Source organism: Jaminaea rosea (genome assembly GCF_003144245.1).
Source record: "Jaminaea rosea strain MCA 5214 unplaced genomic scaffold BDZ90scaffold_7, whole genome shotgun sequence".
NCBI classification, from domain to species: Eukaryota; Fungi; Basidiomycota; class Exobasidiomycetes; order Microstromatales; genus Jaminaea; species Jaminaea rosea.
In genome coordinates, this window is record NW_020289981.1 from 290,009 (window position 1) to 312,820 (window position 22,812).

The 22,812-nt window shown below is 58.5% G+C and overlaps 11 protein-coding genes across 11 annotated transcripts; 6 read left to right on the forward strand and 5 right to left on the reverse strand.

Moving 5' to 3' along the window:
* Positions 1-52: 52 nt before the first annotated feature.
* Positions 53-3,092, forward strand: BDZ90DRAFT_232358 (hypothetical protein). Its single transcript, XM_025506219.1, has one exon. The coding sequence runs from the start codon at positions 90-92 to the stop codon at positions 2,790-2,792; it is 2,703 nt and encodes a 900-aa protein (XP_025361994.1). The 5' UTR covers positions 53-89; the 3' UTR covers positions 2,793-3,092.
* On the reverse strand, positions 2,837-4,675 carry BDZ90DRAFT_176794 (calcium-dependent phosphotriesterase). Its single transcript, XM_025503742.1, has 2 exons — positions 3,982-4,675; positions 2,837-3,915 (listed from the first exon to the last, which is right to left on the reverse strand). Exons 1-2 carry the CDS (start codon positions 4,555-4,557, stop codon positions 2,881-2,883), a joined length of 1,611 nt encoding a protein of 536 aa, XP_025361995.1. The 5' UTR covers positions 4,558-4,675; the 3' UTR covers positions 2,837-2,880.
* A 410-nt stretch (positions 4,676-5,085) lies between these two features.
* BDZ90DRAFT_220498 (cation efflux protein) lies at positions 5,086-6,279 on the reverse strand (the record flags this gene model as incomplete). The annotated part of the gene is made up of 1 exon (XM_025504436.1): positions 5,086-6,279. The coding sequence occupies one exon, from the start codon at positions 6,277-6,279 to the stop codon at positions 5,086-5,088; it is 1,194 nt and encodes a 397-aa protein (XP_025361996.1).
* Positions 6,280-7,293: 1,014 nt separating this feature from the next.
* BDZ90DRAFT_232362 (ARM repeat-containing protein) lies at positions 7,294-9,653 on the reverse strand. Its single transcript, XM_025506220.1, has 6 exons — positions 9,289-9,653; positions 9,026-9,214; positions 8,704-8,950; positions 8,241-8,631; positions 7,736-8,160; positions 7,294-7,643 (listed from the first exon to the last, which is right to left on the reverse strand). The coding sequence occupies exons 1-6, from the start codon at positions 9,493-9,495 to the stop codon at positions 7,495-7,497; spliced, it is 1,608 nt and encodes a 535-aa protein (XP_025361997.1). The 5' UTR covers positions 9,496-9,653; the 3' UTR covers positions 7,294-7,494.
* Positions 9,654-9,906: 253 nt separating this feature from the next.
* BDZ90DRAFT_232364 (hypothetical protein) lies at positions 9,907-12,718 on the forward strand. Its single transcript, XM_025506221.1, has one exon. The coding sequence runs from the start codon at positions 10,026-10,028 to the stop codon at positions 12,549-12,551; it is 2,526 nt and encodes an 841-aa protein (XP_025361998.1). The 5' UTR covers positions 9,907-10,025; the 3' UTR covers positions 12,552-12,718.
* A 1,000-nt stretch (positions 12,719-13,718) lies between these two features.
* BDZ90DRAFT_177013 (glycoside hydrolase/deacetylase) lies at positions 13,719-15,432 on the forward strand. Its single transcript, XM_025503743.1, has 4 exons — positions 13,719-13,778; positions 13,860-14,218; positions 14,366-14,474; positions 14,570-15,432. The coding sequence occupies exons 2-4, from the start codon at positions 13,944-13,946 to the stop codon at positions 15,122-15,124; spliced, it is 939 nt and encodes a 312-aa protein (XP_025361999.1). The 5' UTR covers positions 13,719-13,778; positions 13,860-13,943; the 3' UTR covers positions 15,125-15,432.
* Positions 15,433-15,620: 188 nt separating this feature from the next.
* BDZ90DRAFT_220296 (CoA-transferase family III) lies at positions 15,621-17,022 on the forward strand (the record flags this gene model as incomplete). The annotated part of the gene is made up of 2 exons (XM_025504429.1): positions 15,621-16,023; positions 16,088-17,022. 2 exons carry the CDS (start codon positions 15,621-15,623, stop codon positions 17,020-17,022), a joined length of 1,338 nt encoding a protein of 445 aa, XP_025362000.1.
* Positions 17,023-17,121: 99 nt separating this feature from the next.
* On the reverse strand, positions 17,122-18,123 carry BDZ90DRAFT_260476 (hypothetical protein; the record flags this gene model as incomplete). Its single annotated transcript, XM_025508262.1, has 3 exons — positions 17,122-17,607; positions 17,684-17,955; positions 18,030-18,123. 3 exons carry the CDS (start codon positions 18,121-18,123, stop codon positions 17,122-17,124), a joined length of 852 nt encoding a protein of 283 aa, XP_025362001.1.
* A 754-nt stretch (positions 18,124-18,877) lies between these two features.
* BDZ90DRAFT_177133 (hypothetical protein) lies at positions 18,878-19,799 on the forward strand. The gene has a single exon (XM_025503745.1). The coding sequence runs from the start codon at positions 19,134-19,136 to the stop codon at positions 19,659-19,661; it is 528 nt and encodes a 175-aa protein (XP_025362002.1). The 5' UTR covers positions 18,878-19,133; the 3' UTR covers positions 19,662-19,799.
* On the forward strand, positions 19,422-21,914 carry BDZ90DRAFT_232369 (hypothetical protein). The gene is made up of 2 exons (XM_025506222.1): positions 19,422-19,784; positions 19,868-21,914. Exons 1-2 carry the CDS (start codon positions 19,746-19,748, stop codon positions 21,716-21,718), a joined length of 1,890 nt encoding a protein of 629 aa, XP_025362003.1. The 5' UTR covers positions 19,422-19,745; the 3' UTR covers positions 21,719-21,914.
* Positions 21,776-22,636, reverse strand: BDZ90DRAFT_177036 (hypothetical protein). The gene has a single exon (XM_025503744.1). The coding sequence runs from the start codon at positions 22,292-22,294 to the stop codon at positions 21,833-21,835; it is 462 nt and encodes a 153-aa protein (XP_025362004.1). The 5' UTR covers positions 22,295-22,636; the 3' UTR covers positions 21,776-21,832.
* Between the last annotated feature and the right edge of the window lie 176 nt (positions 22,637-22,812).

Genomic DNA, 22,812 nt, shown 5'->3' on the forward strand with positions numbered 1-22,812 from the left:
GGCTTGAGAAATTTGGGCCGGATGGCAGTCGACTGTCCCTTCCCGCCCTTCACGCTGCCTCTCTTTCACTCTACTCGTCACCAGCCATCATGGCAAAGAACAAAGGTAGCAAAGGCTCAAGCTCAGCGCCACGAGAACATGCTCCACCAACAACAGATGCTCGCTTCGCTCGCCTGCATACCGATCCGCGCTTCTTGCGGCCGCAGCGAGACGATGCCAAAGTAGCCGTCGATGAGCGATTCAAGGGATTGCTGGGTGGGAAGGAAGGCTTCGGTATTCACAAGCAAAAGGCCAAAGTGGATCGATTTGGCCGCAAGATGAGCAAGGGGAAGAGCAAGGAGGACGAGGAGATGGGAAAGCTGTACAAGGCTGAGCAGCCGGAGGACACGGATGAGAGTGAAGAGGAAGAGGAGGAAGAGGACGAAGAAGACGAGAAGGCTGGGCCTATCGACTATGCGCGAGGAGCCGTAGAGCTCGAGTCGTCTGGCGATGAGAGCTCATCTGAAGAGGAGAGCGAAGGCGAAGGTAGCGACAGTGACTCGGGCGACGAGACCGGTGATGTCGCCATTGGTTCGGCCGCCGTGCTGCGTCGCGAGCGAAGGCGTCGAGCCCAGCGGGGCGAGGAAGACGACGACGACGACGACGACAGCGACGACGACGACGACGACAGCGACGACGACGATGAGAACATCGACGAAGAGGCAGAGAAGGAAATCGATCCTCGAGCTCTGGCTGCTCTTGACGCTCAAGCCGAGCGAGTCGTCGCAGCTGAAGCCAGTGAGGCAGGGCCCAGCTCTTCCAAAGCAGCAGCAAAACGGTCCAAGCGCAAGCAGGCTACCATTGAGCCAGGCTCAGAGACTAAGCGCCTCGCCGTCGTCAACATGGACTGGGACCACGTCCGCGCACTCGACATTTACAAGGTCTTCTCCTCCCTCGTCTCCCCACACGCCACTCGCCTTCCTGGCACCGACGTCGCCACCACCACCGCCGGCTCAGGTCATCGTGCCTCCTCCTCGCAACAAGTCAAAGGTCTCGTCGAAAGCGTCCGCATCTATCCCTCCGACTTTGGTCGTGAGCGCATGAAGCGCGAAGATATCGAGGGTCCGCCAAAGGACATCTTCAAGTCAGCGGAAGACGGCGAGACAGCCGCGCGCCGCAAGGCCAAGAAGAAATCCAAGGGCAAGAAGAAGCGAGCCGACAGCGACGAAGACGATGAAGATGACGCAGTCTTTGAGGTAGACGAAGGAGCTGAATTCGATGAAGAGGCCCTCCGCAAGTACCAACTCGACCGTCTACGCTACTATTACGCGATCGCCACCTTCGACTCCCCGCTATCCGCTCGGCACGTATACGATGTCGTTGACGGAGCAGAAATGGAGCGCACGGCAAACATATTCGACTTGCAATTCGTGCCCGATGAAATGGATTTTCCAGAGGTGCAGGATAGCGATGATGTGCAGGGGTGGAGGGACGAGGCCAAACCCGGTCTGGACGACGCTGCGGCGTACAGGGGGGCCGACTGGGCTACTGATGCCTTGAGGCATAGTAAGGTCAAGCTGACCTGGGATGCGCCTGACCCGGAGAGGATGAAGGTGACCAGAATGGGAAGGCAGCTGACTAAGGGAGAAATCAGGGATGACGATTTCCGAGCGTACCTGGCTTCGGACAGCGAGGACGGCGAGAGCGATGAGGCGGAGCAGCAGAAGCCCAATGGCAAAGGCAAAGGGGCCACAGCTGGTCGTGACCGCTTCCGTGCTCTCATGGGCCTTGATGGCGAAGAAGCTGGCACCAACAAGGGCGGCGTCTTCGGCAAATCGCGCAGCTCAGCCTTCGAAGACGCTCGCGATGACAACGACGGGGAAGATGGAGACATGGAGATCACCTTCCTTCCCGGTCTCTCTGAGGCTGCGGCACGCAAGGCTGCCGGTGGTTCTGCGTCCAAGGACGGGGAGAAGGAGGAGACGACGCTGGAGAAGTACATGCGCAAGCAGCGCGAGAAGAAGGAGCGAAGGAAGGCAGCGAGGGCGGAGCAAGGCCTCGACGACGAAGACGAAGAGCCACAGAAGGGCAAACCTGCTCCAGCGGCTGCAGCGGACAACGATCTAGGGTTCGACGACCCCTTCTTTGCCAGCGGAGGCGAGGAGGACGGGGAAGACCTCGATGCCATCCTCGCCAAGGAGCAAGCAAAGGAGGCAAAAGCAAAAATCAAGAAGCCTAACCCGTCGAACGGCGTCGAATCTCGCAACACCTCTGCACTCGCTGAAGACGACGATAATGAAGACGAGGGCCGCCATTTCTCGATGCAAGACGTTCTCAAGGCCGAGTCCTCCAAGAATGGCAAAAAGCCCAACAGGTGGGAGCGGAAGAAGCTTGCCAAGCTCGCCAAACGACAAGCTGCCGAGAATGGCGATGTAGCCCCGTCTGCTGCGCTGGAGGCCAAGAAGAAGCTTGAAGCCCAACCAGACTTCAAGCTGGACACGGCCGACCCTCGATTCTTCAGCGCTGCGACGCTGGACGACCATCGCTTCGCTGTTGATCCAACGCATCCCAGTTTCATGAAGACGGAGGGGATGACGAGGGCGTTGGAAGAGAGGAGGAAGAGGGGTGGTGGGGCACCTGTAGAGGAAGGAATGGCGGTGAAGGGGCCGCAGGGGAAGAAGAGGAAGCAGGAGCAGAAGGGTAGTGGGGCTGACGATACGAGTGAATTGCTAGCCTCGATCAAGAGACGAGAGCAGCAGCAGCAGGGAAAGAAGGGCATTAAGGGTGACAAGAAGAGAAAGGTGGACAAGTGAGCATTGATGTAGACGAGCAATAATTTCATTGGCAGGTGTTGAGCAAGCTATGCCTCTTTGCGGTTGCGGCATCGGGCTAGGACGGCGCCTAGTCATCAAACGCGACCCTCATCGCCTTCGCAGGTCGCTGTGCAAGGCCAGGGTCGCGCACCTCTTCATCCATCTCAATGAGCCAGATGCGCACGTCGCTCAGGGCAACGATCCTCCCCTTGCCCGCAAGCACAAAGTTAGGCGCTCCTCCCCAAGGCAAAAAGATCTTGACGAGATGCGTGCCCTTGCTCGACCAAACATCAATGCCATCCCCAGTGCCAGCATAGACATTGCCTGCGTCATCCGTCTTGATACCATCGGCGATGCCCGTGTCAACGTGTGCAAAGACGCGGCGGTTGGCCAGGAAGTGGCGCGTAACGTCACCGTCTTCCTCGGTGACCACGTCAAAGACGTAGATGACCCTATGCGCTACGTCCGCTCGAGCGGCATATCGAGCACCGAAGACTGCAGCCGTATCCGTGACGTAGAGTTTCTTGCCCTCAGGATCAAAGCATAGCCCGTTAGGCATGTCCACCCCGTTAGTTTCGAGCGGGGCCAGCCGTCCGCTCGGCGGGTCAAAGGCCCAGAGCATAGTTGGGAGGTCCGCCTTATCCTTGAAGTGCTGCAATTGGGCGTAGAGGGCGTCCGTGAAGAAGATTTGACCGGTCGTCGGGTGAACGACCACATCGTTCGGGGCATTGAAGTGCTTGGAGCGGACATTGTTCACTAGAGTCTTGACGCGTGGCTTCTTGCCCCCTTCAGGAGTGGTGACTAGGGTCAGACCGCCAGGCATGGAGGGGCCACGTCCTTGATTGGCGAACAGCAGGAGGTTTGGACCGTAGTTTGTTCCACCGTTGGTCATTTGCACCTCGGGTGAATCGATGGGCACCTCCTCTATGTCCTCCTTATAAGATGCTTGACCCCGCGATGCTCGGACAGCTGTCTTGGAGAGGCTATGCCGGAACTTGTAGACGACATTGTTGCGATGCAAGTCGGACCCACCCGCTCCTGCGTTGGAACACCAGTAGATGCTGTCCGACCCAGGCAGCCAGACAGGTGCTTCGTGCGCGAAGTGATAAGAAGTGTTCGGGGACTGCGGTCGTGAACAGGGAGACGGCAAAGATCAGCTTGGCTCGGGATGGAGCGAAGGCGCCCTTACCTTGGCTAGCAGGGTGATCCTTGGCTTGCCTCCCAGTAGGCTGTCTCCGCGCTTGCGGTCGTACACTTGGAAGTGTGTTTGCTCAGCCGCAGGGATAGTCACATTGCCAGCCTGTCTGCCTGCGCCGTCATGCGGCACAAATGCCTCAGAGAATTTGCGCGACTTCGTGCCAGGCGGGATGTAGGCCAGATCTCGCGGATCGACGTGATGCACATGAGTGTACACGTGAGGACCAGCGCCCAATGGCTTGACAGGCTGGGGGACGGGCTCTTCGTTCTTGCTGGTCGGGTGAGTGGAGACGGGCAAGTAGCGCACCCAATGAGCCGGCTGCGAGAGGTCTTCGAGAGCCTCACGCGCTGCGGAGGAACGAAAGAGACCGCTGACAGTAGCCAAGAGGGATCCGTCGCCGGAGAGCATCCTCGTCCCGGGATCGCTCGATACGATGAACTGCTTAGCGCCGACTCCAAGTACAGCGATGGCGCCAGCCGCAACGGCGGCCCCGCTCAATGCCGCCTTGAGGGTAGTAGACCTGCCGCCTTGCGAGACGCCACCTTGCTGCTTCTTTATTGGCGCCATCTTGATACACGGTATGAATATGAGCGCCAGCTGAATGTTCTTGAGCTCACTTGCGTAGATGCACTTGCACTTGTAGATGAGCTTGATGATCTTGATGGTTAGGAGAAACAAGCGCGAGAACCGAGCGGCGCACGCAATTCAGGCGAGTCGGATGAGGTGCATGCTCCCACCGCAGCTTTACCCCACATCCCATCAAGTCGGCGGTTATTGCCCTGGATCAATGATACACAACGGCAATGTGTCCTCAGGCAATAGAGCAAACAATTGTGGGAGGGTGGGAGATGGCAGGTGACCCGCCCGAAAGAGAGCATGAATACCGGCGGGCCGCCGCCGTCGACGGCCCGGACGCGTCATGTGTGCATCGGGGCGAGATTGCGACGGCGACGAGTGACCTTGGCAAGCCCAGATGGTTTCGAGTAGAGTGATGTCTTTGAGCGGAGGCGGGCCGTGACCAAGCACAGCATAGCAAAGTACAAGCAGAAGGACGGATCACGCGCCTCACCTTCATCGGGGCAACATGGTACACACTCACTTGCCTTCACTAGGCGCAAAATGCACCCTCACCTCCTTGACCCCCTTGTGCGCATCAACCAGCGCCTCCCTGATCTTGTCTTCTACCTCTCTCGCCTCAATCAGCGTGACCCTTCCCTCCATGACGAGCGTAATATCGATAAAAGTGCTCACGCCACTCTTGATAGCGCGGAGATCCGTCCACCTCTTGAGTCTCCCATCCTCGCTCTGAACACCACGTACCGCCTCCTCGAAGCCTTGCAGAACGTCCACGTCCACGCCACGGTCTGACAGCTCAGCGAGTGCGGAGACGAGCAAGTCGAATCCTTGCTTGCCGATTAAGCCTGCGACGAGCAGCCCACCGAGCGGGTCGAGTATGGGCAAGCCCATCCAGCTTCCCCCTATGGCTAAGAAGGTCACGCCTGATGAGAGGGAGTCGGAGCGATGATGCAGCGCGTTTGCCTCGAGCACACTACTATTCTCGTCCTTTGCGACCTTGAGCGTAGCACGGTAGAGCCACTCCTTTACGGCGACGGAGAGGAGGGCGAACCACATCGCATTTGGGTCGAGGGCGCCCATCGCAGCCGAGACGGCGTCGTGGGCGTGGTCGTGAGCTCCAGCGCCGTGCGAATGGCCCAATGTGTGAGCCATGGAGCCACTCCAGTGCCCAATGGTCTGAATGAAAGCAGGCGCCGTCTCTAGCATCGGCCCCATGGCCTCGAGCAGGAGGCCCCAGCTATGCATCCCAATTCCCACCGCTCCACCCACGAGGACGACACTGACTCCCAACCCGCCCATGGTCTCGTACTTGCCGTAGCCCAGCGGGTGGGTCTGACTCGGAGGCTTCTGGCTCATCTTCCAGCAAAAGAGGGTGACCAAGTCTGAGAACATGTCACTTAGAGAATGGGCAGCGTCCGCTACCAGAGAGGCGGAGTTGAGGAATACGCCAGCGATGCCTTTGGAGATGCAGAGGACGATGTTCGAGAAGAGGCCCAGAAGAGTGATGTTGCTGCCGCGGTCGCCCTTCCCCTTGAGGGCGGCGATCAGGCGATCGGCCTCTTCTGGACTACCGTGAGCGTGGGAGTGATCGTGTCCCCCGAGGAGGGAGTGGGAATGCGAATGAGAGCTGTGGTCGTGGTCATGCTCATGTTCCTCTCTCTTTGTCCTCTGCCTCAACCCAGAGCCCGGAGCCTCAACAGTGGCTGCAGACATGTTGCTTACTGGTACTGCTTCTTTTGTCGACTGCTTCTGCAATGTATTCTGTCTTGCCCAACTAGCCAGTCGATCCTGTGCACTCCAACCCACCTGCGGCGAATCAAAGTCGACCTCAGCGAGGGAGCTCCTGAATTGGAACAAGTAAGGCACCGAGTCGAAGGAGCGACTGGTGCGGTGAGATTTCCTCGCTGCGCGTTGCTTTGCGATGAGGATCGAGGCTCCTAGAGGCGAGGGAGGTACGTAGTAGTGTGGCGCGGGGTAGTAGTGATAGTGATGTGGGGTCGGGGGTGGTGGTGGGGTAGGAGGGTGACGAATTAAGCGCGGTGGCCCGTTAGAAGGAGGAGGTTGCGCTGATGAGGGCTCTTCGTGCGGCGGGGTACGATTTGGATTGCAGCGGGTTGACGAGGATGGCGTCGAGGTTGGTGTGGGCGCTGACTTTGTTGCACTTGAAGTCGACGAGGCGAGGCGGACAAGGAGGAGAGGGAGTCTGTGCTGCGACTGTCTTTTGGCCGTTGCACAAGTTGTGGAGCGCAAGGGGAGTTGACAAGGAGGAGAATGACGGCGGCCCGCTGCTGCTGCTATCTTGCTGCTCGATGGCTGGCAATGACGGGCCAGGAGCATCAAGGGCGTATGCGGGGCCAAATGGAGCGAGGGCTAGAAATGCAGCGCCAACGTACGTGGAAGCAATCTACGGCCGGCGGCTCGACCTCGACGAACCGTGACTGGACCCACGAGGGCTCGCGGGCGCAATCCAAGGTGGTGACGATCGTGATGAGAGGGGAGCAGCGAGAATCGACAAGGGTGTGATGCGATGATGCTGCGAGAATCGCGCGATGCGGGTGAGAGAAGGAAGGAGTTGATCAATGCGACGACGGATCGAGTTGGACTGCCGGCCACTTTGCAGGTCCGAGGCAGCCGTGCGTGCAGACCAGTGCAGCACGTCGCGACGATCACGGATCCAGCATCAAGAAGGTACCTTCAACGCTCACACAGAGGTCTAGGATACTGAATGGGATTCTCTCAGCCCAAGTGTGGCAAAGATGCGAGCTTCTTCATCAACAACATTCGTCAACGTTGTCGTCATGAACGCAATCGCACAACAGCCGCTTCTCCTCGCCCCACATCGCCTCGTCACGTCTTCGAACAACTCCACCTCTGCCCCTCTGCTATTCTGATCTACGAGCCCACGACAAAAGCCTCGTCTCCTCGCAACTACTGCGACGCGAAGTTGAAGCCCCCGCTCGGGGCTTGCATCTGAGGCTGGAAGGCAAAGGCACCCGACGCATCGACCTGAGGCGCATCGACGCCCGTGTCCGCTCCAGTGTCGTCCTCGTCCGGGAAGTACTTGTCCATGATGAAGACTGGCGAGAAGGGAGGAAGAGAAGAAGGAGAAGAAGCGAGAGAGTCAGCATCGTTCTTCAGCCGTCTTACGGTAGATCTCACGCCTACTCACAGCACTTCTTGTAGATCTCCAAGTTCTCATGATGTTGCAGCTGGTGAATGGTGACCATCCCTCCGCACTCCTCGATGTGCAGCGCATACTGATTGACGCTCCCCGGATTTGCCTCCTTGTCGTTTTCGCCCACCTTCAAGATGTTCTCCAGTCCATCAAGTGCCACCTGGATGATACGATTGTCCATCGACTTCAAGATGTCGCACAGGGGCTTAATGCAGCCCTGGCTAACGAGATAGCGGATCTGGCTGGGCTCTTGCAGGCCGCCAGATGTTGCGTTGCTGATTGCCCAGCAGGCTTCCTTGCGCGTCTTGAAGTCGGCGCGAGCGAGAATGTCAATCAGGGGAGGCACGATGTTGGCGTCGATTACTGCTTGAATCTGGTGCGAGGAACCCGCAGTGATGTTTGAGATGGTCCAGCATGCCCTGCAAGCAAGAGCGAGGAGAGCGACATGAGGTCAGTCTAAATCGCGCTTTCTTCTCTTTCAGTACCCCTCGCTACCTACTCCTTCTTGATGCCGTCCTTGGGCGACGAGAGGAGAGCAAGGAGAGAGGGAAGAGCGCCCGAGGCAATGACAACCTGCGTCTGCAGATCGTCACCGGTCACAATGTTGCCCACGGAGCGCAAAGCAGGCGTCTGTACAGCCGTCGACTTGTGGTTCAGCAAGTCAACCAGGCGGCGGCAGAGGCCAGACTCGATGCAGGCCTGAATCTTCTCGTTGGCGCCGTCCGAGAGGTAGGAGACGGCCCAGCAAGCGTCAATGAGGACTTCATCGTCGTGAGAGTAGATCAGCTTGGAAAGGACAGTGAGGGCGGGCGACACGAGCTCCCACTCGGGCTGAGGGTTCTTGCCTCGGCAGAAGTTGCTGAGAGTCCAGGTGGCGTTGCGAAGCATGCCTTGTAGAGGAGCGAGAAGGGAGATGAGTGAGCATGACAGACTTGGAGGCTGCTATGTGGGCGTCCACTCACTGAGCTTGTGATTCTCGTTGAGAAGAGCGCAGAGAGGTCGCATGGCTCCAGCTCGAAGAACAAAGTCGCGGCAGTTGGGGCTGTCTCCAGCAATGTTACCCAGCGCCCAGACGGCTTGCTCTCGGACGTCAAAGATGGGCGACGAGAGGAGCTCGATGAAGATGGGGACTGCTCCTTCGTTGATGACGACCTGGGTGTGGGTGGATGTACCGGATGCGATGTTGGTGAGGGCCCAAGCGGCTTCAAACTGCAATTGCGTGGGGATAGCGGGGTGAGTTTCAGGCATGGATCAAGATGATGCCCCCGATTATCTCGCTCTCACCTGCAGGGGAGATGCTGGGCTGCGAAGGAACTCTACGAATCGCGGCACGACACCACAGTTGATGACTTTGTCGATAGGTGGGCTACGCTCCTTGGACAGGAGCTTTCTGAACTTGGTCGTACAGTCGAGTTGTCGGTCAAGGTTGTCGGACATAACTCCCTCAATCATCTGTGGAAGCGAGTCGGAGAGCTGAACAAGGGGGGTAAGCGATGTCAATTTTGCGCTATGTCATTGACCACTGATTTGAACCACGCCGTGCTCACCTGAGTGTCGAGCATGGCTCCAACTGCCTCCTCATCATCCGTCTCTGCATCGCTGAGGGCAGCCGAGTCCAAGTTCCTCCTCTTTGCCATGCTCTCTTCCCTCTTCTGCTTTCTGATCTCTACCTGAGCTTCTTCCCTCCTTCGACGCAGCTCATCCGCCTTAAACTGGCCCTTGTTCTTGTATGCATCCTGACGACGAGAGGACATGGCGACGATGCGCGGGGGCAAGCGCAATTGGTGACTAAGAGGAGAAGGGATGGGGATGCAGGAGATGTGGTGACTGCGCACTTGACCTCTGCCGATCTATGAATTGGTGTAGGAAGAGAGAGCTCGTAGAGGAAATGCAGTGAGCGAAGGTGTTGCCCGTTGTCGCCTCTGCGTGTGTGTGTGTGTGTGTGTGTTGGTTGTGAAAGGAGAAAGTCGAGATGGAGGGGGGTCGAGGGCAGGTGTTGGTCTCGTCGTCGTCGTCGCTGCCGTCGTCAATCTCGGGGCGAATTCAGCGCGCAGAGACAGTCAGCCTGCTTCAGCCACGTGGCTTTGGATTCACCCAACGGCCCACATCGTGAGACCCGTCGGTGGTCCGGCTCAAGCGCCGAGCAAGTTGAGCAAGTAGTTGCCGCTTGCTCAGCAGTCACGCAGCCTCCATCGTCATTCCACCCTCAATAGATCTCACCTTGATTACTTCTCTTCATCTCTAGCTCATCGTATTGCATCGCCACGCCACGCCACACATGGCAATGGCTACGGGACGCCATCGGGCCTCGAGTCAAGCGGCCTCATCGCCGACAATGGGCTATTACCACTCGCAGCCCACGCAGGCCGACATGGAGTTGCTCGACTTGCTCACCAAGGAGGACTCATCGTTTCCTCATGCAACAGCGCGTGCAAGATCTTCCTCCTCGGCCCTCTCCTCTCCTTCATCCTCTACTTTCCCCTCTGGACCAGTCGTAGGCGGGAAGCAACGTCCTTTAGCCACCTTGGCAGCATTACGCAGACCGCCAATAGACCCAATCATTCTCGCAGCTAGTCTCTCCTCTGGCCCTCATGTCACCAGGCATCATTTTCATCATACATACGGAGACAAGGGGCACAGTAAGCATTCACGGCAGATGCCGGCTAGTCAGCGCAAGGAGATTCAGGCAGGCAGATTGGCAGGGAGTGGACAGCAGGACCAGCATACACGCACACATACACGCAATGCTCGATCGCAATCTCTCACCGGCTCGTATGCCAATTGCGACCTAGATGATGGCGAGGACGATGAAGGCTACGCTGCCGTCGCTGAGCCATCACTGGCAGAGAAGTACCCGGAGCGGACACTCTACCCGAGCAAGCAAGCGCCGAGAAGTGTTCGTCTCAAAATCGAGCAGGAGGCAGCAGCAGCAAAAGCCGCAGCATTAGCAGCAGCAGCGCAGAGGGAGTCAGCGGGCGAGGAGAAGCCCGGTGAAAGCTCTATGGCCGCAGCGCATGCTGCTGAAGTGGCTCAATCAGCTGGTGTCCGCGCCAGTGACGAGCAGCCGTCAGATGAAGCACCCAACGCCAGCGCTCCTGTGACGAGCAATGCCCGTCAAGAAGCGTCTTCCGGCACTCAAGCCCTCCTCCAGCAAGCTCTCTCTGAGCGGCAAGCAATTGCCTCAGCCCCAACCACCCCTTCCCTCAACGGGGCGGCCAATCCCTTCGCCCCCGCCCCACCAGCACCAGCACCAGCATTAGCTCGCCTCTCCAGCATCGTCCGCCCACCACCACTCATCGTCCGCTGCTATGCGCGCACGCGCATCCCGACTCCCCACGGCGAGGTCTTCTGCCATCTCTACAAGAACAATCATGACAATAAGGAGCATATGGCTCTTGTAGTCGATCCAGCGCAAAATGAGCCCGACGTCAGCGTTGAAGAGCTGCTTGCGAGACGGGACGGCCCCAGACCGCTCCGATCTCGTACTCTTGATGAAGTGTGGGGGAGCGAGGAAACGGATATGGAGCGAATTGTTCGTGGGGCCTACGTGGGGAGATTGGGGCCGGGATGCCAGGTCGCGAGCCACGGTGTCTTGCCTCCCAACATGGGCGCAGACGAGTACGAGCCGCCGCTCGTGCGCATTCATTCGGAGTGCTACACGGGCGAGACCATTGGGTCTCAACGTTGCGATTGTGGCGAACAGCTGGACGAAGCGCTACGCCTCATCCTCAGCAGCGGGGCGGGGTCGTCATCGCCATCTTCGCCGTCTTCGTCTTCTGCAGCATCGCCACGCCGGCCTCGGCTCCCTCGTGGCGTCGTCGTGTACATGCGACAAGAAGGTCGCGGCATCGGTCTCCTCGACAAGTTGATGGCGTACAACCTCCAAGACATGGGCCACGATACCGTCTCCGCCAATGTTCTCCTCGGACACCTCCCCGATGCACGCCGATACAATATCGCCTCTGCCATCCTGCAAGACCTAGGCATTCATCAGTGTCGCCTCCTCACGAACAATCCTGAGAAGATGGAGGCGCTGGAGAGCGAGGGTATCCCAGTCAAGGAGAGGGTGCCTATGGTGCCCAGAGCTTGGTTGCAGGATGTGCAAAGAAATAAACGGTCGAGGAAGAATGGGCACAGGAGGAAGCGAAACGGGGCAAAGGAGGGCAAGCGTGAGCGACAGACCTCGGCCAAGTCCACTGCGTCCTTGTCGTCAAAGTCAGCAAAGCACAATCGCGTAGCGGCCCTCGCATCGCCTCACTCTGACCTCTCCCGGTCCATCCTATCACAAGCAGCCTCACTTGATGGACACGACGACGACGAGGAGGATGCGGACGACCCCCATAGTCTTGGCTGCCGGCATCAAGGCTCAGACGTCGAGGACGAGGATGACTCCGACTACGACTCGGAGTCAGAGGATGGCGACGAGTACGAGCAGCACCTCCTCCGCTCGGGAGGCGCGACCATGATTGGCAGCTCGGCCACGCGGAGTGTGGAGCTGGAGCGTTACTTGCGGACGAAGATTGAGAAGATGGGGCACCTTCTCGATTTACCACCGGGTCAAGGGAGCGGCACGAACTCGCCCGCTCCGCACACAAAGGGCGGTAACAAGGAAAGCAAGGGTGGCTCTGCTACTCCAGCTTCGGCAGGTCGCCAACGCGAAGCGACGGGTGAGAGTGAGCCGGCTGTGGCCGGTGGTGGCGCGGAAGAGGACGACGGTCATCACACGGGGACGGAATCGTTGCTTGATGAGGAGGAGCTGCGCAGGTTGGCAATCGATGATGATGAGGCGGGTGCCCACGCGGCTGCCTAGAGTAGACCTGCTGGCATCGTCTCACGTCTCGGAGAAGTCTTCTTAAGGGCCTCTGTAGCAACGCATCGCTTCACTATCGCTTACCACTCGGACGCCGGACACTACCGTCCTCTCTTCCCTTCTTGCTGTCATGCTCTCGTTCGAACGTGCAACCTCCATTCATAGCGCAATAGATCCTACCGTACCTTGCGACCCTTTCGTGATAGCTCGTCTGCCAACCATACTTGCGTTCACTCTGAGTCAGTCCGTTGCTGTCCTTGCTCCTCTCTCGTTCACACTAAAGCGACTCGCACGATACGCCCCCGGAGCAGGTTTGCCGTTGCTCCTTGGTACTGTTGATTGGCGCTGATGCAGATGATCAAGCACTAGACCGACGTCGGCTGTCACTTTGGCTCCAAGATAGAGAGCAACCTGCGCCCTGACTTGGACGTAATGAAAGTCAATTTACTGTGGGTTCCCATTTCAATGCAATTCAATTAACGAAAGACCCTTGGCGGAGCACAGCCAGTCCACGCAATGCTGTCAGGTACGCCTGAGCCGCTTTCCTTCAGCTCATCTCACCCCCTCGGCCATTCCATTGGCCCCTGTGGTAATTGTCCGAAAGCCGCTCAGACCTCTCGGCCGTGCACGCCCACCATCGCTCGTCTCGAGAGTCTGGACGTGATAAAGGCTGTGCGTTGCTTGCCTGCGCCCAGCAAAATCAGCAATCCTTAGACCCTTCGAGAGAAGGTTGCTGGGCTACACGGAGCTGTGTTTGTACCCTGTGCCTGGTCGATTGTCGTGGCCAAGCCAGAGCCTCGACGTCCGGGAAGGGCGATGCACTGCAGCAGCGACGCCAAAGAACGAGCAACGAGCTGGACAGGCTGCGCGCCTCGGCCTCCTCTCATTCTCTCGCACCCAGCGCGTGGAAAGTTGGCTGCAGGCTGCAGCAACGCGGGAAGCGGGGAGCGGAGAAGGCATTTCATTCTCCCCGCTCCTGTCCTATACCCGCAAACACGCTTGTCACTATCGGGCCGTGGTAACTCCTCTTTCCCATCTCGGCATCTTGGCTCCTGACCACACTCCTTCCAATCGGCCCGCTCCTCTCTCCATTACCGTAGGACACCCCACACTCTCTACATATCAACGCTCTTTTTGGTCCAGCTTCACGCTCTTTCCTCCTCAATCCCTCCTCACCACCACCTTACCATCCCACACCTCACCACCTCCCGCTCTCTCTTCGTCAATGTGAGTCGCCGCGATCTCGATGGCCCGGTAGACAGACACTAAACTGGCTTTCTCTCTTACTCCTCTTGTCGCCGGCCGCAGCATCGCTAGTCTCACCTCATCTCATTGTCATCCGATCCAAACCTCAACACCTCACCAACTTCATCCTAAGCAACCTCACCGACCATGGTCCGCCTTACCTCTCTCGCCTTCCTCGCTGGCTTCGTTGCCACAGCAGTCTATGCTTCCTCCTCTCCGGACCTCGCTGCCAAGAAGGAGCGCGCTATGGCCCAGCTGAGCCCCGCGGTCCAGCGCTACCTCGCTACCCTTGACGAGTCCGAGTACGAGCTCGACCTCGATGGCGCTGATGAGGATGAAGGTCAGCTGGCCGAGCGCGCCGATAGCAGTCTTCAGGACGCTGCCTCCGGTGCCTGGAAGGGCTGCAAAAATAGCGCTGTGAGGTGAGTAGGCGCATGGCCGGGTGGACTGGGTGGAGCGCGTAGCCACGCTGGGCTGCTGCTGCGGCTGTGGCGCGTTCGGTCTGAGTACCCGTTACTGCCCATTGCGGAGGCCTTCTGCTGACTGACCAAAGTCACCGCCCGTGGCAGCATATCATTCGACGATGGTAGCTACGACTACCGCCAGAATCTCCTTGATATATGGACGGGAGGGCACCAGGTCAGCTTCATGATCAATGGCAACAACTATCGATGTGGGGTCCGTGTCAAAATACAGAACCCAAGAAACAGAAGCTATGCCGAAATTTTGGACCGCCGCTAACTATCTCTTTTGCTCCTCGTGCGCTCTCGCAGTACGATGCCGCGTCCGTTTCGGGCAATCGCAGGGCCCTCGCCGCTGGCCACCTGATCGCCTCGCACAGCTGGGGTCACTACGACTTCGGCCAGGCCGGTACTTCTCACGACATCATCGATCGCCAGATCGAGCTCCTCGAGGAGATGACGCTCAAGACTCTGGGCATCGTACCCCGCTACTTCCGCTTCCCCTACGGTTCTTTCGCCCCCGAGACGTCGCAGTACATCCGCAAGAAGTACGGCTACCGCATCATCCAGTGGTCTGACGACTCTGGCGACTCTAGCGGCGCTCCAGCTTCTCAGTCCATCGCCATGTACAACCGCTTCAAGAAGGGAGAGCAGCACCTCGTTCTCAACCACGAGACGTATGAGAGCAGCGTCAAGCAGGTTGCTCCCGCTGCTAAGAAGGCTCTCGACAAGCTCGGCGTCAAGAGCGTCACTGCAGACAAGTGCATTGGTGCTACTGTCTCGCCTTACAAGGTCAAGACGAACCCTCAGAAGCGCGACTCGAGCTGGACGTGCGAGGGCAAGCCCCGTCCTGGCCAGCCCAAATAGGGGCGCCTAGCGTGTAGCATCTAGCTTGACGTTCGAAAGAGCGCGCTGCCGATCCTCGCTGCAGCCCTCAAGGACGATCTTCGCCCCTCGCTCCTCCGTGCTCTCTGCGCCTCCTGCTTCCCGTGCCCGGTGCTCTCAAGTGCTCCGTTCCTGCGCGTCGTGCGCTCATCGCCGCTTCCTTCCTCAAGTGATGGCGGTCCTTTCTTGATTCGTCTTCTCTCTGTCCGCTTGTTCTATTCTTCTTTAATCCAATCAATCATGTGTCCGCCACTCGTATTGCCTGCGACTCGAGTGAAGAGAGGTCGAGGGTTCGGCGGACCGGGCCCAGCTTCTCACGCTACGATGCCGGAAAGCCGGCAAGCGAGCGCCTCTCCGCACCCCACACGCGGACTGAGGCCGCTCAGATTCAAGACCCTTGCACTCAATTTAATTCAGACGCTTGGCCATCAAGCACTCTTGTCACAATCCCATACAAAGACTTCCTACTACCCTTACCATGGCCTCGCTCCTCAAGAAAGCTTTCGGCCTAAGCGGAGTCGATGGCAATCCCTCCAACCAACCACCGCTTCACGGTCTCCGCGTAGTCGAATTCGCCGGCCTTGCTCCCGGGCCTTTGGTAGGCCTCATTCTGGCAGACTTTGGTGCAGACGTCATCCGAATCGACAAAGTGGGAGCCTCGATCAACCCTGACGGGCTTGCGAGGGGCAAGCGCTCCATCTCCGTTGACCCAAAGACGGCTGACGGACTCGAGACACTGAGGAGGTTGGTCGAAAAGGCCGACGTGGTTATTGACCCGTTTAGGCCAGGCGTGTTGGAAAGGTTGGGTTTGGGGCCGGAGGAGGCTGCAAGAAGCAATGAGAGGGTCATCTTTGCGAGATTGACAGGATTTCAGAGGCAGGGTGAGTGCGAGCTCATGGCCTTTCGAAGAGGTGACAAATTGCTGAATAGAGGTCGCCCTCGCAGGCCCGTACGCTAACATGGCCGGCCACGACATCAACTACATTGCATTGAGCGGTCTGCTCTCGATGCTGGGTAGCTCCGGTGGTGCACCACAGCCGCCCGTCAACATCTTGGGCGACTTCGCCGGCGGCTCTCTTATTTGCGTGCTTGGCATCCTCCTCGCCCTTGTGGAGCGCGCTCGCTCCGGCAAGGGCCAGGTAGTCGAAGCCGACATGGTCACTGGCGCACGCTACGTGTCGACCTTCTTGCTGCTTTCGAGCTATCTGGAGCATCCAGAGTGGGGAAAGATCTTGGGCGATGGCACAAATGAGACAAGGGGCAGCGGGATGCTCGATGGTGGGGCGCCGTGGTATGGGGTGTACCGCACCATGGACGACGGGTGGATGAGTGTCGGGGCTATCGAGCCGCAATTCTATGCTGAGCTGCTCAGACTCCTCAAGGAGAGCTCCAGCAGAGAGGCGGGGCTGCAGCATCCCTCGGCGAAGAAGCAGCACGACAAGAGCCTTTGGCCGTCATTACGGGAGTACTTCACCTTGGCGTTTGCCTCCAAGACTCGGGCAGAGTGGGAGAAGATCTTCCTTGGCACGGACGCATGTTGCGTGCCTGTACTTACCCGCGATGAGGCTGCGGTCAGCGGTATCACTCCGGGGCTGTCGCGCGAGGCAATTGTTGAGGACGGCGACACGGCTGTCCCTTCGCCTGCGCCTGTGCTGACGCGTACGCCAGCAAGGGTAGCCGCTGGCAGTCCCCACGCTGCTCCCGATGCAGATGGCTACGAGCCGCTTCTGACTCCGGGCGAGCACTCTTTGGCTGTATTACGCGAGTGGCTGGGCACGTCAGACGACGAGGCGAGAAAGCTGGCGAGGGACAGGTCGGTAGGCGGCAGTGAGCTCGATGACCTGGAGCCGGAAGCGACGGCGGGCAAGGCGAAGCTGTGATGCACTTTGCATGCACCGTGCTTTCGATCTGAACCATGCTACGGAGAAATGACCATTCATTTAGATGCGGGTCCTCGCACCGTCCACATTTGCACCGCCTCACGGTACCAGCCTCTTCTCCGTCCACTCTCCATTAGGCGAGTCTCCCTTTCTCTCAAAGAGACTCCTCTTGTCCCTCGTCAAATCCACCACATCAACCGTCAGTGGCTCAAATACAAGCAGCGCAAAGTTCTTCTCACTCTCCTCCAACGCCTTCCTCTGCTCCTCATTCTCTGCCTTGCCCGGAGGCGGCAGCTTGAGAGGCCAAGGGCTCTTCTCTTCCTCTCCTTCCTTACCGTCTTCCCCTGGGCCAGCCGAGAGAGAGCCGGACTTAGGGTGGGCAGAGCCCGGAATGGGACGGGCAAATGAAGCAAGAAGGTCAGGCGAGAGCTTCTCGTAGTGACGTTGGCGCTCTTGCGCCCAATCGAAGGTCGAAGACGAGGAGGACGAATTTGAGTGGGGTGGGGACAGGCGCTCCCCAGGGAACTCCTTGGCCAGGGGATGCGAGGCGGTAGGGAGGAGATGGTAGTATCCATTGAGACGGAGCTGCGAGTAAGGGTCAGGACAAGTGCTTGTCAGCGTCGGTCCGATGTCATCCTTTGCTTCCTTGCAGCGGGCTCACCTGAATCTGGCTACTCTCCTGCCACCAACAAATCTCTCCTCTGGCCGCCCCGGTCTCCTTGGCAGTCGCAGCCATCTCCTGAGCCTTGGGCGCTCGGATGTCGGTCGTCGTGAGGATGAGACTGTTGGAGGCCAAGAAGTTCTTGTCAAATGTTTCGATGCCAGAGGCCGTCTCCTTGGAGCGCTGTTCATTGACGAATCCTCGGTGCACGACGTAGCGCGAGTGAGGGACGGGAGGTGGGCCGGGACTGACGGTGGAGAGCACTTGGTACACTGGGAGAGATGACGGCCTCAAGGACTATTAGATCCTGGGGCATTCATTGTGCTACGCCAATCGCACGACTCACAGACACTACTCTTCTCCCCTTCCTTGAATGCTTTGGCAATGTTCTCCTGAGCCAACGTCTTCCATCGCGGCGCGGGTGCTTGTTGCGTTGACATGGCGGCTGCACTTGCTTTGCTCGTTGTTGTGGTGATGTGTCTTGCAATGCCTTGTACTCGATGCAGCATAGAGTTAGGAGTAGAAGCAGAAGGGTTGGTGGAGACCATCGACGGATCTGAAGGGTCCAGAGAGGGCTGAGCACGGGTGGAGGAAGAAGCTGACGCAGCACCTCCCCACGACTCGTCTCAGTCCGCCTTCAGCACAAGCCACCCGTGTGACCAGCGAAGGGGCGGCTATGAGGTGGCTGTGAGGCAGCTACGAGACAGCTGCCATTCCGTAAGAACTTCAAAAGCGTTGACGCTTGCTCACCGCATGGCTATTAGCAGAGTCTTGAGCACATGAATTGCCAGCGACTCAGGCTGACACCACGAGCTTAGGTAGCGTAGCGCCTTGACCGGCGCGCCTCCCTCAGCCACGTTCCAATCGAGACCCATGAAAACCCATGCTATCTTCGGAGCACATAGCGACGTGGTGACTTGCTAGAAGAAGCCTTCTCCGCACTCACGATAAGAAGACGCTCCTCTGGAAGATGTATATGAAATGGACGCGCCCGCATCGCGTCGGAAGATCCGGAGAAGGCGAGCCAAGCCAAGCCAGGTCCTGTATCGCCCGCCCTGGCCAGGCACCCTTGACAACCCTCTTCATTTTGCAAGTAACCGAGCCGCCTTGACAAAGACGGAGGCTATAGGGAAGCAGCAGGTGACCGAGTCTGCGGTGTGGCGCTCTGCCTGCCAACACCTCAGCCTCCTAACCAATTCGTCTTCTCTGCGTGGTCGCGTGAGCTCTCGGTACTCTCGGTCGGTGGCGGAGACTATTCATTGCTCGGCGAGAGCGCCGGCGTAGCCACTGATTTGCGAGGCGCTTCCTTCTGGGCTCAGGTGCTTCCTTTGCCTTGCGGTGCGGCTAGGCCTCGACGTACTGTAGGAAGTCTTGACGCGGGGCGCAGCGCAGCGTTGGCAGCCGCAAAGCAAAGCAAAGCCCACACATTACAAAGGTCAAGAGGGCGGTCATGCTGCTGTACAGTAGCTCGCTGCCCTCTCGCATCGAACGGCAGTCGAGTCCAGGTGCTGAAGAGAGGGATTTTAGCCTGTTCGACACGAGGCGATACGAGCGTTCGTGGCCGGGCCTTGGACTGACTTGTGAAGTTCGAGGCTTCCTCTCATTTTGCTCCTGCCGATGCGCTAGCCGCCGCCGTCGCCGCCGTCCGCGTATCTCTCGCGCGACTCTTCGCCGTCTGGCCGCCTTAAACTTTGCCCCGCTTTCGTCTCTCGACCCGGAGCCCTGCGAGCCTATCTTCGCCCTCACTCACTCTTTCCCACCTGCCTCGCCTTGTAGCTCCTTCCTCGTCAGGCCCACTGACCTTGCGCCCCTTCTCATCGCGTCTCTTCCCCAGACGCCTGCCTCTGATTTGCTCCTGCTTCATCCTCCTGATTCATCTCCGCTTTCCTTCCCCCTGGAACCAGCTTCACTCTCGCGACGCGATATCGCAGCAACGAGGGACAAGCGACACGAGCGAGCGACAAGCTTCGTTCAATAAAGACCAGTGGCAACGCAGGCACCTGCATATCTTTTCCAACCCTCCCCCGCATCCATTCCTTGTCCTCCTCATCATCTAGCAGCAATGTCTAGGGTCAACGTCGATCGAAAAGATCTTGGCGTCGTGAGTTTCTTCAGCTGCGGCAGCACACAGCTCACCGCACGGGTAGCCGCTGAACGACCTTCGAATCTTCACTGCTGTCACAGAACGAGCTGCCTACCGTAGCTAGCCCGATGGAGCGCACGCCGTCATATCGCGGCGGCGCCGGCTCGACTTCGTCCGCTGAGAAGCCCACTCAGGAGGACGTCGAGCATGGACTTCATCACCCTGAGGGCGAGCTCGAGCAGCATCAGGCCCAGCGCGCTCAAGGCATCGACAACAGCAAGTCGTCCAACCCCCTCTACGAGAAGCTGGGTCCACTGATCCATTCCCGCTTCGCCGTCTACTTCCGAGACTTGGTCCTCGTCCTCTTCTTGATCGCTTGGTTTGTCGTTACCCTCATCAACGACGACCCCAAGGTGGCTCATCGCCGCATTCCGATCGGCATCATCTCGATGTGCGCTGTCCTCCTCATCCTCTTCCACAACTCGCGCTACCTGCCGCAGCGACCCATCGTCCGTGTTATCTCCACCGTATGGGGCACCGGCGTCAACAAGCCGTGGTCGATGCTTCCTTCGCGCGGAAAGCTCGCCGTTGGTTGGCTTGCTCTCCTGGCTCTCATCTTTGGTACCACGTACGGCCTGCCAGAGAACGAGGCTTCCAACCGCGGCAACCGTACCATCTCCCTCGTTGGCTTTGGCCTCATCTACGGCGGCCTCTTTGCCTTCAGCAAGAACCACAAGGCCGTCAAGGCAAGGACAACGATTCTGGGCATTGGCTTCCAATTCATTATAGCCCTTCTCGTCTTCCGCACCGACGCATTTTTCAGCCTCTTCAGGTGGCTCGCCATTGCCGCTGCTGACCTCCTCGTCCAAGCTCAGGCCCCTGAGGGCAACTACAGCATTGGCGGCGGTGCGGAGTTCTTCTGGAGCACTACTTTCGTCAACGAGAACCACTTCTTCTTCGTCAACGTCCTTTCGTCGATCATCTTCTTCGTCGCCCTCTGCATTGCTCTCTTCTACACGGGCGCCCTGCAGTACTGCATCAAGAAGGCGGCTTGGGTCTTCTTTTACTCCTTTGGCATCTCCGGTGGCGAGGCTGTCGTCGCGGTTGCATCACCCTTCATCGGTCAAGGCGAGAACTGCGTACTCGTGCGACCCTTCGTCCCCACCTTTACCAAGTCCGAATTCCACCAGGTTCTCACGAGTGGGTTCGCCACCATTGCCGGATCCGTCTTTTCGGCCTACGTCTTGCTGGGTGTCAACGGCAAAGACCTGATCACCTCGAGTGTCATGTCGATCCCGGCAAGTATCGCCGCCTCCAAGATTGTCTACCCCGAGACCGAGGACAGCGACACGGCCGGCCGTGTTGTCATCAACCGCGAGGAGTCAGAGGAGGACCGCGCCGAGAGCTTCTTCGAGGCGCTGTCTAACGGAGCTTCCTTTGGTCTCAAGATTGCCCTCCTCATCTTCTGCAATGTCCTCGTCCTCGTTTCTCTTGTCACGACGATCAACGGCATCCTTGCCTACATCGGCAACTCGCTCTACATCACGGACTCCAACGGGCCCCTGACTCTGCAGCTCATCTTTGGCTACGTCCTCTGGCCTCTGACCTTCATGCTCGGCGTACCCCGTGGAGATGTACTTCAGGTATCAAAGCTCATCGCCATCAAGATCATCGCTAATGAGTTTGTCGGCTACAACACGCTGCAGAACACCGTCATGAAGGGCCCGAACCCTCTGAGCCCGCGAGGCTACCTGATCACCACGTACGCCCTCTGTGGTTTCGCCAACATTGCCTCGATGTCCATCAACATTGGTGTGCTCAGCGCTATGGCTCCCAAGCGCAAGTCGGACATTGTGCGACTGACGCCGTCGGCCCTCGTCACCGGTGCTCTGGTCACTTTGTCGAGCGCGGCCGTGGCTGGTATTGTGGCCGACCCGGGTCTCTTGCAGTAAGCATAGCGAGTGGGTTGGGCGCATGGAAAATCTTCACGTATCGCGTCACATCGCATCGCATCGACTGCTCAACCTGCTTTTGCTTTCCACCTCTCATTCGGTTTCTTTGCAATGTCACGAGTCTTGTATCCGTACCCGCGAGAACAGCGTGGAGACGATGCGGTGCGTGTGTTGAGCAGGGCCAAGGTGTGTTTGATTAGAGCTGGCAGAGGAAGCAGGGGAGGGTACAAAGGGGAAGAGGGCAATTTTTGCAACCGCGTCGTGACTTTGATGTCCAGCTGTAGGCGACGGCTCGCTGGTGCGATCAAGGCAGCTCGCGCCCGGTCGACGTCGTCTGCTTAGAAGATGCAGTCGAGACACTCGGCACACGCAATGTCCTCGAGACAGCAGCAAGCTGTGCGAGGGCGAGGGCAAAGAAGACGGGTCAGTTCGAGCAGCGATTCGCCCGGATTTCTCGATGGAGCTGCTCACCAAGAGCTCCAACACAGCAGGCGCAGCATGGTCCGCAGCATCCATGCCTACGAACGCGCGGGTGGAGAGGAGGTTGGCAGGGTCAGCTAAGGCTTCTCCTTGCATCGTGTCCTAGTCGTCTCCTACCCACTTGTCCTTGACCTTCTGCTGTCGTTGCTCAAGTTGGCTCATGTTCTCTGTAGACGCGGGCGGGATGGCAAGGGGAAGGGGTTTGAGCATTGGCCAACCGCGTCGCTTCCTGCTTGGGCACACTCACGCTGAGGGTACTGCTGCGGGTAGCCCTGTTGAGGATAGCCGCCCTGAGGAGGTCCACCATACCCTCCTCCTCCGTATCCAGGCTGAGGAGGGCCGCCGTATCCCTGCTGTGGAGGCGGCGGGTACTGCGGGCGGGCGAGCCAGCCGGAGACAAGGTGAGCTCTCTGCTGTATCAATGCATCAAAGTGCCTCCTCTGCGACGCTCACGTATGCACCCTGCTGCTGCTGCGGCGGGCCGCCATAATATCCTTGAGCTGCCATTACGTTGACTTGAGAGTGTGATGAATCGAATAAAGCTCGAGGGTGCTTGAGACTCGAAGTTCAATGGTACGGAGGAGAGGTCAAGAAGCGAAAGAGGTGAGGCACAG